Here is a 13,168-nt window from a genome sequence, read left to right on the forward strand (position 1 = left end):
CTACATAAGTAATGTAGGTCAGATCATTCCTGATGCAGCCTTACATTACTATGTCGACCCGTTTTATAATGTAGTTTGTTTTTGTTTAGTTTTATCCCCCATCTTTTATTTACTTTTCATTTTATATGCTTTTGTCTATTGTTGTTTATACCTCATCTGTGGTCTTTCTTTAAAACTGATCTCTCTAGAAGATGAGTTGTCCTGACTCAGTGAGACTAACCTGTATAAATAAAGGTTGAATGGAATTTACTTAAAATTAATAATTAACTTAGTCTGATTATCTTTCCCAGAGCTCATTCCTCGGTCGTCTGAGACATTTTGTTGACATCATCGACCCCAGCACCCTGTTTGTTTCAGAGGTAAGGCTGAATTTCTCATATTAATTGTTGTTTTTAGTAAAGAAGGAGTTTGGTCTGATATTCATATTTTTGATATTGACACAACCTGATCAAATCTGCTGAGTCCTGAGTAATGAACCTCAGGACTACTACTGGTATAACAGTAGTAGGTTGCAGATACGCTGTGTCCTGGTGATACTTAACTTCTGTTTCCATAAATATAACAGGACTATAAATTGAATAGGTGCTATGTAAACAAACTGAATTTAAATGAATTGAAATAAGCTGATTATTCTTGTGAAAATGCCAAATACATGAGAATTACATTAAAAATCCAGATTATCCATATCTAATAATAATGGTAATATGTAATCCACATTACAATATGAAATATCCAACAATTCTGATAATGATAACTAAATATTTTATTCATTATTTGATATTTATAATATATCTTACTACATTTTAATGTCAAATAAAAACTATAGGTTGGGAAATGGGCTATAATAACACAGAGACTTTATTCTAAAGTTCCAAACATTTGTTGTCTTGTGCGTTTCACTGTTTTGTCAACAGTATTTCTGCAAAAATATTACGTCACGTTTATGCATTTTTTCCTTTTCTTTTTGTAGAAAAAGTTACGAGAATGCATCAAACTCCTTGATGACCACAAACACGGCACTCTTCCACCTGGAGTATCTGATGAGCAGGTGAGTCACGCTGATGGAAAACAAGATAAATTATACTTTCAGAGTAGGTTTTTAAAACTTATGAACATTATTGTATAATGCACGACGTATTCATCAAGCTGAATATCAAAGATATGAAACAGCTGAGAAATCCCTGACTCAAAGACAAATAAAAATAAACCTAATAATTAACTCTATTTCCTCTTTATGACCACGTTGCGGACGTGTTTAGCTGTGGGACGCTCAGAAGATCAAACAGGTAAGTGGATCACCAGCCACGACTGCGTTCAGGTTAAGCACACCTTCATGCATCCAATAAGTTTGGCTCCAGACAGCATGAGGAAGCTTTCACGCTCTCTGCTGCAGGCCATCATTCACCCTGACACCGGAGAGAAGATCTTCATGCCATTTCGAATGTCAGGTATGTCCTCAGATGAAGATCTTTGTGGAACTCAGTCGAGCCACTCCATTCTGTCGTCATATTTTAATTAATTTTGTTGTTTTACGCTGACCGCCATGTTCTCACTGTGCAGGTTATGTTCCATTTGGAACGCCAATTGTAAGTGTCATATGGAAACCACACGTTTAATTCATGCATTTCACAGCAGCAGTGCAGATTTCCATGAGCACAGTCGCATTTGGGGACAGATGAAATAAGTTTGAACTTATTTTGCCACAAAATAAGCTCTCATTTCTTGGTTTCATCTAGGTCATTGGCCTTCTTCTCCCAAATCAGACTGTGATGTCTACCATTATATGGCAGGTACTGGAAATGAGCATGTTGTACTCTGGTGGCTGAAAGGATTCAGAACCTGTACCATTTTCTATATTTTTTATTATTGTATGGTTGTCAGATCTGTATGCTAGTTTTAAAAGTAGAAAACCCAATTAAAACTCATTAATGTGTGGATCTGTGCTAATCTAAGAGTTGAAAATAAACTCCCAAGAGCCACGAGGGCAAGGAGTGATATCAACGAGATCAAAAAGCAACACAAACTTACCCTAAATAACCGAGTGCCTGTTTCGTATTGGTCATTATCAGGTTTGTGAGTTCATTTCATGTAAACCTGTAACCATCCACGGCAACGTTAGAGCACCATCATGCAGAAAGAAGTCAAAGCGGAAACAGGAGACGTGAACAAAAACCTTAATTTAACTCACGTTGACCAAACTTCAGAGCAAAAAAAGGATCCAAACTAAACATCCAGCCGCGATGAACCCAAAGAGATGTACAAGAGGACAAACAGGTGAAGAGGAAGTAAATGACAAACAGACTGAGTGAGACAGAGCAGCAAGGAACAGAAGAAACACTTCTACTGTATAAAACAAAACGGTGTCACGGCGAATGGAAACATAGTAATACAAGGAACATAAGGAAACTAATTAAACACCCCCAAAACAACTAGGATCACACAAAATTCAGGACAAGGGCATCACACTACCTGTAAACTATGATGGTGGTAGTGTTATGGTTTGGGCCCGGATAAATAAGGCTGTCTGAGAGTGGTCAGGTCTAATTCTTTTCAAGTTCAAGTATCTTTGTCATTCGCATCACATGTGGTACATGAGGTGGAATTAAACCGTGTACTCAGGGTCCCACCCAAAAATTGCAAAAAATATAAACTGTAAAAATAAACAGTACATGAAGATCTAAGATATACACTAAGATATATGCTAAACAAACGCTTAACAGTACGCTAAAAGATCTAAAACATACGCTAAACACCAATAATGTAAAATACAACGCGGTATATTAAACAGGGGAGTGGTGGCGCAGAGGTTAGAGAAGGTGGGCCTGTGATCGGAAGAGCGCCGGTTCAAGCCCCGGAACTGACATAAAAAATGTGGGTGGGGTAGGTGAAGCACCCACATCTGCCCCCACCCTCATTCATTCTACTCTAGGCCCTTAACCCCCACCATCTGCTCCTCCAGGTGTCCTAGATAGCAGCTCTCTGCTCCACACAGAGGGCTGTGGTAGCTCGGTGGTCTGTGGTTGCGTCAGGAAGGGCATCCAGCGTAAAAATAACTGCCAAGTCTTCGTGCGACTTAGTTCACTGTGGCGACCCCTGAAGAAGGAGCAGCCGAAAGAAGAAAAAAAACAAAACAAACAAAAAAAAAACAATGCAAAATATTAAACAGCAGCCTGAACACGAGTCTGTAGTGAGTAGATGTGTATGAATGAATACAACAGCATGAGATAATCAACAGCATGAGATAATCAGCAGCATGAGATAATCAGCAGCACAGATAAGTAACATATCACCAATTAAAGTAGCATTACAGTGATAATCCTGATTAGAGATTCATGAGTCTAACAGCTTTAGGGTAGAAGCTGTTCCTCAGTCTTGTGGCTCTACACTTAATGCTCCACACAACCTCCTGCTTGAGGGGAGCGGGGCAAAAAGTGAGCGTGCTGGGTGAGTGGGGTCCTTCATGATGCAGGTGGCCCTCTCCCTGCATCTGGAGGTGTAGATGTGATGCAGGGGAGGCTGACTGGACATTAATGCAATGTAAGTGTGTTGTGGGGACCTGAGTTGCGCAGTTCTCCCTAAAAAGGCAAACTCTTTCAGCTCATTCTGTATAGACTCTCTGTACAAAGGAAAGACTGCTGATTTCCAGGGCTGATCAGAAGTAACGTCAAGTGTTGATGGTTAAAGTACAAAGAATCGTTTTGAGGATGGTTATTTGCTTGAACTGCTGTGTTTTCAGTTTGTATCAATGACCTCTGCAATCTATCCTTAAGGATGATCCTCAAACAGTGTAGGACTAACTTATTAAATCACTTCATTCTGACATGCCCAAACGTTAGAAATATTACATTTGATCAAGCTGTGGATTTTAACTCTTTCTCACATACTGTATTTATGCAGAAATATAGAAAATACTGAAAGGTTTGCAAAGCTTTTAGCACCACTGTATCCCTGCATTAATTGTCCATTTTGATCATCTAGTCTCAGATTTCCATTAGCCTACTACTCTGTGTGTTTGATTTAAGGTCCTTCCATTAACTCGCCTCTCCCTCTTGTTTTTCAGTGGTTGAACCAGAGTCACAACGCCTGTGTGAACTATGCGAACCGCAATGCCACAAAGGTGGAAACAACTTCGCTCATAATCATGTTTTATTGTTTCACCCCAACATTATCAGGCTTAACGTCCTTTTGGTTTCCATCTGTTATTTCTTTGTTTTTAAACTTATAACATTAATTCTCAATCATAGTAAGGAAAACAGAATACCAAGTTGCTTTGTGTTCTAGTTTGTCATATGGGGCTATAACTTTGTGTTTTGTTTGTGTCTTCAGCCGACACCAACGTCCAAGTTTCTTCAGGGCTATGTTGGAGCTGTGACGAGTGCTGTCTCTATTGCAGTGAGTTTTATTTCCTTCAGTGGCATCAGTGACCTTTGTATTCTACTTGTAAAAGATAATAACAGTGTTCAGGTTACAGTACAGGATCATTACATTGAAGAGAAAAAGCAAAGTATAACAAGAGTCAACTGTAAAATAAATAGCTTTGCAGTTAAAATATCATAGCTGGTATTTCATAAGATTTAGCAAAAATGATCTTCCAGAGAAGTGACATTAAAGTGTTTTATATTTTAGGTGGGACTGAATGTGCTGATTGGAAGGGCCAACAAGCTGAGTCCTGCCACCAGAACGGTCATCCAGAGATTTGTTCCCTTCCCAGCTGTAGGTGGGTTTTCAAAAGACCTTATTTATACGCCCATCGAAATCTGGACGTATTATGGTGTAGTCTCCATTCGTCTGTCCATAAACTTCTTATCCATGCAAGAAAATTTAATGAAACTTTATACATCTATGCATCGTAACTAGTGTCGCGTACACTTTTCAGCACTCCAGCTCCAAGGTCAATATTAAATAATTTTTGCTCAAAGGTTATGGATGTTTTTTTTTAATCATATGTTTGGGTTAGCAGAGAGAGCTGGATGAGGAGCTGTGTGAGGCTGCAGCATGCAGCTGGCAGCCAAGGACACCTCAAAGATCTGTGAACTCAGCTGAACTGATAAGGGTATAAAAACAAGCTGAGACGGCGGCTCGGGCAGATTCTCATGACTGGTCTTCTTGTGTGTACTTTATGTATATTTATGTAACCTGTCCTGAAAATCTGACCTTGCATGTAAATACGGTTAAAAATCTTCTCATTCTGTTGAGTGTGGTTCTTTTTGAGTAAGTAAGATAATCGAGAATATTTTTCTTCAACAGTCAAGGTCACAAATCAAGGTCAAATGTTATACAAGGTTGTTTTTTTCTTCTTCTTCTTTTTCTCCTTATTTTTTTTGCCTCTTCAGTCCATTGTTTATATATATATGTATATATATATATATATATATATATACAGTAGTCCCTCGCTACTTCTTGGTTTGTTTTTTGCATACTTGCTCTATCGTGGTTTTTCAAAATAAGATTGGACCTGACACACATTTGGCAGATTGATGGATGAGCCGCATGATCGGCATGGAATTTTTATTTAAAATAAATTATTTTAAATTATTTAGCACCTGTGTGCAGCCCACAGCTGCAGAAAAAGCTTCCTCCTGCAGCTGATCAGCTGATCTCCGCTCTGCAGTGGAGAAGTGGGCGTGGCAAAGAGCGGCAGGTGGCAGAGTGCAGCAGATGCAGAGAGCTGAGTTTTAGAGCGTTTAGAGTTTCGAAACATTGTTTAGAATAGTTATTTTAATATCACACCAGCTGATTAATCACTACGGTGCTCATGTCATCTTCAGCGAGCGCAAACATCTGCAACGTGGTTCTGATGAGACACAACGAGCTGTCTGAAGGTATTGATGTGCTGGACACAAATGGCAACGTGATGGGATCCTCCAAAATCGCTGCAAGACACGTGAGGGGTTTCTTATTTGTTCTTTTATTGAAGGAGTTTTAAATGTGGTGGTGGCTAATGGGTGAACTTTCATTTCCAGCTTCCCTCTTGCCTCTCAGCAGCAGATATGAAAACAACAAGCTGCCGTATTTCAAGTCATATCTGTGCACAATCTTGTCATCTTTATTTTCAGGCAATAATGGAGACGGCCTTCACGCGTGTGGTCCTTCCAATGCCGATCTTTGTCCTGCCCCCCATCACCATGTCCTACATTGAGAGGTTTGTGCCAAAATATGCACAGATGTTTTTAGGTCATTTTATAGAATCAGTGCTGATCTTGTTAATCAAAGTTAATTCAGTTCAGTTTATTTATATAGCGCCAACAAGAAAGTTAAATTATAGAAGAAAATTCAGGTTTGGATGTACTACAGGTAATTCATCTTTTGCTCCCCAATCCTTGTAATCACTGTTCTAGATTGTTACAATTTATATTCATTGCGCTGATCATATTTTGTTGCAAAGTCAAGCTATATGTTTTCTTAAAAGCGATTCAAAACTTTTAGTTAAACTCAGAAAATGTTGTGCCAGAGATGTTCAGAGAAAACTCACATTTAAAATACATTCAACAATACCATTTTTAGATTTGCTTTTTGTCTAAAGATATACATTAAAATGGTGAATGTGCTTAATTAAAGTCAACATCTGTTGTCCCATAAAATCACTTTATTATGGAAGAATGCACAAAATAAAGAATGCACCATTTTTCTTTTCTAAATATCTGATTCATTAACTTCACGCAGGCAGAATTTCCCACCCTTCAACTGAGCAAAACAGCCCCCCCCCCCCCCCAAAAAAAAAAATCTGCACATGGTCCAAAAATAACTCCAGGCATAGCAGGATCAATTCACGCTGCAGCCTCACGTTCTCTTTCCTGTGTGTCGACTTGTGCAGGCTGAGATTCCTGCAGCGAAACCCCAGACTTCGCCTGCCCATCCACAGCCTCGTTTGCCTGATTACGTTCGGCCTCTCGCTGCCCGTGGCCATCAGCCTGTTCCCCCAGATGTCTCAGGTACACTTTATACTGTCAGATGAACCACTGATCTCAAGGCCAGATGGCTCCAGGAGCAGCTGTGGAGGAATTCAAATTACATCTCCCCCAGTTAGCACCCACAGCCCGGGCCTATTCTGCCCGTCTTCTCTTGGTTAATTAAAAATGACTTTCAAGACTAAAAACAAAAAATTTAAAGCCGACTTCTTAGTTTCAGCATCAAGTTTAGTTTCTTCCCTTTTTTTAAATCTTTGGCAGATTGAGGTGTCTCGTCTTGAGCCTGAGATCGCCATGGCAACGGATTGCAAAGTGGTGACCTACAACAAGGGTTTATGATGGATGGCGTGATGTGAGAGAGGACGGGGTGCACAAACAGAACCGAGGCTGCATTCTGAGGAACTGTCACTGAGAAACGATCGCAGGCTCTGGGAACAATCTGCTGCATAATTGTTCACCGTAGAGTTCCGGTGTTACTTAAGTCTGGTTTTTTTTACTGTTCTCAGGAGCACAGCGTGTATAAACTTAATGTTTTTAAAGGGCCCAAAAAGGCCAGAGACTTTTTTTTTTCTTGTTGCATGCACTTTGTATAATGGAACAATCTCCTAACGCAAAATTAGTTTTTAGCATTAATATATTTTCTAATGTGCAATAGACTGTTCCTCACACTTGCTGTAGATTCAGTCTAAAGCAGCACTTTGTGCAGCTCAACTTTTTCAGACGAATACAGAGGTTCATGATGTTTTTTAAAGCTAATTATTAGGGCTGAACGATTTTGGAAAATATTCGAATTGCGATTTTTTTTTTTAACCTCAATATTGCGATTTAATATGCGATTGTTTTTCAATGTCTTCTTCTCATGCAATTTTCAACGAACACAAGCAATCAATCAATCTGTATTGTGTAGCTCCGGGATAGCAACTTAGCTAAAATGTGTGCACGAGGGCATTCTGTACCGCTTATCCATTGTGTTTACCAAAGCTGTAAACTCAGGCTCACTATATTAATCAGCATTGTGTCTTTCGCTATGAACTCCGTTATTGCTTGAGTTATTTCCACATACCGTTTTGAATTATGTTCAAACTGAGTACAGTAGTCACTCGCTACTTCACGGTTCGTTTATCGCGGACTCGCTCTACTGCGGACACACAGTTGGCTGATTGAAGGATGAGCCGCACAGTTTGCATGGATTTTTTATTTAAAATAAATTATTTAGCACCTGTTGCACCTTTGTGCAGCCCATACTAAAGGATAAACTTCCTGCTGCAGCTGATCAGCTGATCTCTGTGCAGAACAGAGAAGTGGGCGTGGCCAAGAACGCTTGCAGGTAGCCAAGAGCAGATGAAGCAGAGAGCTGAAATCATGACGTTCTGTGCTCTTTTAGAGCTTTAGAGTTTAGAAACATTGTTTAGAATATTGTAAGAATGTGGGAAGGGTTTAAAACACCTTTATGTATATATATATATATCAATACTAAAATAAACTACTACTTACTACTTGTACTACTATTCCTACTTTGCGGTTTTTCACTTATCGTGGGTCTTCAGGGTACGTATCCCCCGTGATAAACGAAGGACTGCTGTAATGCTTTCGAACAGTTCTATCAGCGATCCTGTCAGCTGGTACTTTGTGTACTTGAAGTTGAAGCACTGGTCGTTTGCATTCTAGCCATGAAACTATCGTAAATGACTTTGTGGTGTTTTTTTTTAAGTGTTGATAAAGATTTGTGGCGTAACCTTGAGAGATAAAAGCAGCAGCGAGGCAGGTTCTGCACAATACATGTCGTTGCGCAGCGTCTTCTTTTTTTATAGCCAAAGTAATTCCAAACAACGGACGTGCTGCTTCTCTTTGGCACCAAACTTTCAGATGTGTCGGCTTCTGTCGAGCCTGACGCCATTGTGCAACCGGTTAAAGCAACGTGTTGACTTCTCCCGTTCCCTGCTCTGCTTTGCTTCGCTCACTCACAAACCACGTAACCAGATCAGGTGACCAGTCAAATCGCAGCCTTTGCGATTATAAAATCTCGTTTTATCATATCGCGATATTATTGCAAATGCAATTAATTGTTCAGCCCTACTAATTATTCACATTGTCCTCTACTTGACGTTGGTGGTAATGCGCTGTAAACACACCACAGTGATGAACAGGTTGGTGAAGAATTGACTGTTTTATTTTCATATCTAACCTACGTGGAGCATTGCTAGTTTATTTTTGTGTTGTTTTGTTGATTCAGTTTCTGCTTTTCAGTTTCCACCCTCTGAAAGAAATCAGAAATCTGCTGCTAAATCTTTCTTAAGGCTGCAGACAGACTTCCTCGCACTTGGTGTTGTGGGTTTATGCACACAAATTTATTCAAGCTGCTTGTGAAAGAAAATAGTCAAAGCTGGGAGCTGAAAAGCAAACAAACTAAAGAAGCAGCCAGATATAAAAAGGTTTTTGAACATAGAAGAGCTGCAGAATAAAGAGAACTATTGCTTGATGCAGCTCTTCAGTAACATAAGTTCTATTATAGGAAGCCTAACGTGGATCAGTCTTCTAATTTGACACATATGAAAGTACATAAGAGAAGAGTCTACATCCAAGAATGCACAGTCATATTTTGTGGATTTATTTTTTAATATTAAATACACAAATTGTCACAAGTATGTATACTAACTATACATAGAATCAGTAATAACACAATAGACAGCTGTAACAAGCTCTTCCTGTTTGATCATTATTTGGTGGAGAACAGTGTCTCCTCTGCTTTTATGTTACTTCTAAATGATTTTCAGCTTTTAGGTGATGAGTTCTTTGTTTTTCCTGTACCCGTGCTGTTTCTGTTCTGCTACGTGTCTTAGAGGAGGTGAGGAAAAGAATAGAGGATGAGCAAACTTAAGAATGAGAAAAGCCACATGTGAGCTAACTGAAAATGAAGGAAGTGCGTGTCGTATGAGGTGATGCAATTCATACGTTGCTTTTAATTCAGCTTTAAAAAGAATAGTTACTATTTAAATAAGTGGCTTTTTATGATTTAGTTTAGCCTCATTCACTGACATTATTTGAAGTCCTCTGTCCCAGATTGCATGCCATGGAACCAGTTTTTTTTATTTATTTCCAGTTTCTGAAAAAGTGAATTTAAGGACAAAACTGCCTCCTCTCTGTCAGCGTCAGCCCTGCGCTGCAGCTGTAGATAAACATACATAAAGTGGCAGCTGATCACACACCAGCTTTCTGAACCTACATAATGTCAGATAACATACAGAATAACTAACTTGGTATTACCTTTACATCTTGACTATATTAAGGACATTTTCCTGCACAACTGACTGTACTAAAACCACTAGAGCTCAGATGGTGCTTCTTTTGTACATTAATTAAACTTTAATATATATAAGAAGAAATGTGATTGTTTAAAATGATTTGTACAAGTTTATTAAATGTTTACTAGATGAACAGTGAAAAACAATCTCCATTAAATGCTGAGTCCTGACACTTTTTGCTTCAGCTGCCTGGTCAAAATGTGTTTTTTCTTTCTTTTGCTATAATTCATTTACTGATAGTGGGCTTTTAAAAGGGATTTGTTGATTTAATAATGTGTGTTAAAATAATTACAATTTTCTCTTCAGGGGTTTATTGTGTCATTCAAAGTGAACTGTGCTTGGCAAAACAAAATAATTTCAAATATAACTAAATGTTGTCATTTTTCTGACATTTTTGTGCTGATCACCAGGTCATTCTTGAATGTATTTAAAAGTAATTTAAGCTTTCATAACAACTTTAAAGATTTTCCTGTCATACCTTCATGAAATAGTGTTATATACCTTTTTTGAAACGCCCTGGTGGTTGTGACGTCAGTGCAGAAAAAGGCGCAGTTCGGCCGCCCACCAGCAGAGGGCGCTGCTGCGTCTCGTGCCGACCCAGCGTCATCAAGCAAGTTGAAAGGTCGTCTAAAACATGGCTGCTCCCCTGGATGACATGTTATCCCTCTGTCTGGACCCCGGCAAAGTTGCCAGCAGCGTGGAAGTCAGATTTATAGACAACATTAAGGTGAGAGTCGCTCGTTTTGTCCGATTGAAGCGGCTGAGATCAAACTGAATGTGCGGAGCGTTCAGCTGCTGTTTACTGCAGCACAGTGCTGCGTTCACTGCCCCTCAGAACCATGTAAAGTTTCATTCATGTGCCTTTTTTAACCCCAAAATGACGCATCATGAGTTTCACTGTAGTTTAAACCGAGTCCAATTTAGTTTCGAGATGATTTTAATCCTCTGTAGTTGCATTTTTAAAAGCCCATCCCAGGACTTGAACCAGCATCGTTGCTGCACTGGTCTTGGAATGACTCGATAATAAATCCTTTAATATATTCATTGTTGGTGGGGTACTTATCGTTGAGATGATTTTTAATATCACAACAAAAACATTAAACGTTCTTTATTGTTTTATTACTTTACAATGAACCTACTTATTAATTATTTTGCTTTTCAGTTTACTTTAACGACCTTTACAAGCATTAGAAATGCTAAATGCAAAGAAAAATAATTAAATTCCATGAACTGAGTGTGCGATTCTGAAGTAACTGTGCTTTTAAAACATATTGCTACTAAATGATTATGAACTTGAGTGAAAATATATAAAAAACAACTAACAATTAATTAAATTGTCGAAACAGACAGTATTCTAGTTTCATATTTCCTTTTTTGTCCCTTCTTTCAGATTCTTTGCCTTAATTTTGCATGAGTTTGTTTATTATAATTTAACCCTTATAGTTGACTTTGTAACTGTTTTGCATCACTTAATATTTATTTAATTTACTGTGATTACATTTAATTTCCCCATGGTCAATCTATATTGTTTATTTTATGGTTACTAGTTAATTTATTTGTTAGTTGAAAGTCAACGACTAAATATATTTATTTTTGAAACAGGTTGCTGACACTTTATATAAAATAGTCATACTTTTGCAACATAAGTTGTAAAATTCAAATAATGTGCAAAAGTGAAAAAAAAAAACCTAGTTTAAATTTGGGCTGCATCTAATAAAATGTTTAAAGATGTAAATTTGATAGAATAAACTAAATGTCAAATGTTGATTGAAATATTAAAACATTTAGATTATATTATAAGATCAGTGGCATTTTTAAGTCTTTCTTTTGTCATCTAATTAATGCTAATTCTGCAGTGATGGTGTGTTCGTGTTTCAGGGTAAAGGTCTTTTTGCTAAAAGGGGCATCAAGAAGGGAGAAACCATTTTCACAGAGCGACCTCTTGTTTCCGCTCAGTTCCTGTGGAACGCTTTATATAAATATAAAGGTGAGGTAATAACATGCTGGTTGTACTGGAACTAAAACGTGTTTTGTTAAGTCACTGGTTAGACAAGCAGCTAATTTGTTGATGACTATTAACGTGCATGTTTGCATTATTTTATATTAATTAGGGCTGATTCTGGATGATGTATCTAACAATAAACAAAGACAGTCAGGGTGTGGATATAATGCTATGGTTTAGGATTTTCTATTTACTTTTCACGAATAGTAAATATATATATTTCTTACTAGTTTGTTGTGTGTTTATCAGCCTGTGAGTACTGCCTGCGTGCTCTGGAGACTGCAGAAGACAATGCCAGAAGACTCAGTGGAAACCTTGCGCTCACCCTTCCTCATCCTGAACTGTGCCGTGTTCGTCCGGAGCTGCACCAAACCTGCCCCCAGTGCCAGGTCCGTCCACCTGCAGCATCACTTCCAGATCACTAAAAACATATGTATATTTTTTTAGAGGCCAAGGCTCACACCAGGATCAAATGACTAATCCGTAGGTCTAGATTTACTAAAGAAGTTTCTCAGTTTTTTTATTTTAATTTTATTTTTTTTATAGTTTCTAGACAGGAAGACAGTCGTCACCAAACTGATTAAATTAGATTACGTTGTTTAGTTTCTTACATCGTTTCCTTTTGCTTATTGGGTTTAGCCGAGTTTTAGATAAAGAACGAATTGCACTAAAAATCACATTCTCTATAAGGTGTATAACTTGTGATATTATAAATATTAAAATCAAATGAGCAGAAAAGGTCACAATCTAAGAGCTGATATTATAGAAAACTCTTTTACAAAGTAAAACAATGTGATATCTAGTTTCAATGTGTGGACATAATTAGTGATTACCTGTACTTCCATCGCTGTTGTGTTTGTCATGCTGTTTATTTTTTTTTTAATTAAAGTATAAATTTAACATCATATATCATTATTTGAATAATAGACTGCCCTATGTGTGACACAATCACATCT

General features: G+C 38.0%; 2 protein-coding genes across 3 annotated transcripts in view; both read left to right on the top strand.

The window, feature by feature from the left end:
- Positions 1-7,247, top strand: part of sfxn5b (sideroflexin 5b) — an 11,328-nt gene extending 4,081 nt beyond the window's left edge. Inside the window, exons 2-14 of one of the 2 annotated variants that reach the window (XM_037675698.1) lie at positions 291-359; positions 971-1,048; positions 1,260-1,286; positions 1,394-1,448; positions 1,561-1,586; positions 1,737-1,790; positions 4,061-4,117; positions 4,327-4,392; positions 4,627-4,717; positions 5,769-5,884; positions 6,057-6,142; positions 6,815-6,932; positions 7,170-7,247. In XM_037675698.1, the coding sequence (XP_037531626.1) occupies positions 291-359; positions 971-1,048; positions 1,260-1,286; positions 1,394-1,448; positions 1,561-1,586; positions 1,737-1,790; positions 4,061-4,117; positions 4,327-4,392; positions 4,627-4,717; positions 5,769-5,884; positions 6,057-6,142; positions 6,815-6,932; positions 7,170-7,247 (921 nt within the window). The remainder of the gene's footprint in view (positions 1-290; positions 360-970; positions 1,049-1,259; positions 1,287-1,393; positions 1,449-1,560; positions 1,587-1,736; positions 1,791-4,060; positions 4,118-4,326; positions 4,393-4,626; positions 4,718-5,768; positions 5,885-6,056; positions 6,143-6,814; positions 6,933-7,169) is intronic. The other variant, XM_037675699.1, reaches the window with a different exon arrangement.
- A 3,594-nt stretch (positions 7,248-10,841) lies between these two features.
- smyd5 (SMYD family member 5) overlaps positions 10,842-13,168 on the top strand; it is a gene marked incomplete in the record, with an annotated part of 11,750 nt that continues 9,423 nt past the window's right edge. The window contains 3 exon segments of the mRNA XM_037675198.1: positions 10,842-10,937; positions 12,089-12,197; positions 12,462-12,601. Coding sequence (XP_037531126.1) covers positions 10,845-10,937; positions 12,089-12,197; positions 12,462-12,601 — 342 coding nt within the window.

The sequence above is a fragment of the Nematolebias whitei genome, chromosome 4, assembly GCF_014905685.2.
Source record: "Nematolebias whitei isolate Nwh7 chromosome 4, NemWhi1, whole genome shotgun sequence".
Taxonomy (NCBI): domain Eukaryota; kingdom Metazoa; phylum Chordata; class Actinopteri; order Cyprinodontiformes; family Rivulidae; genus Nematolebias; species Nematolebias whitei.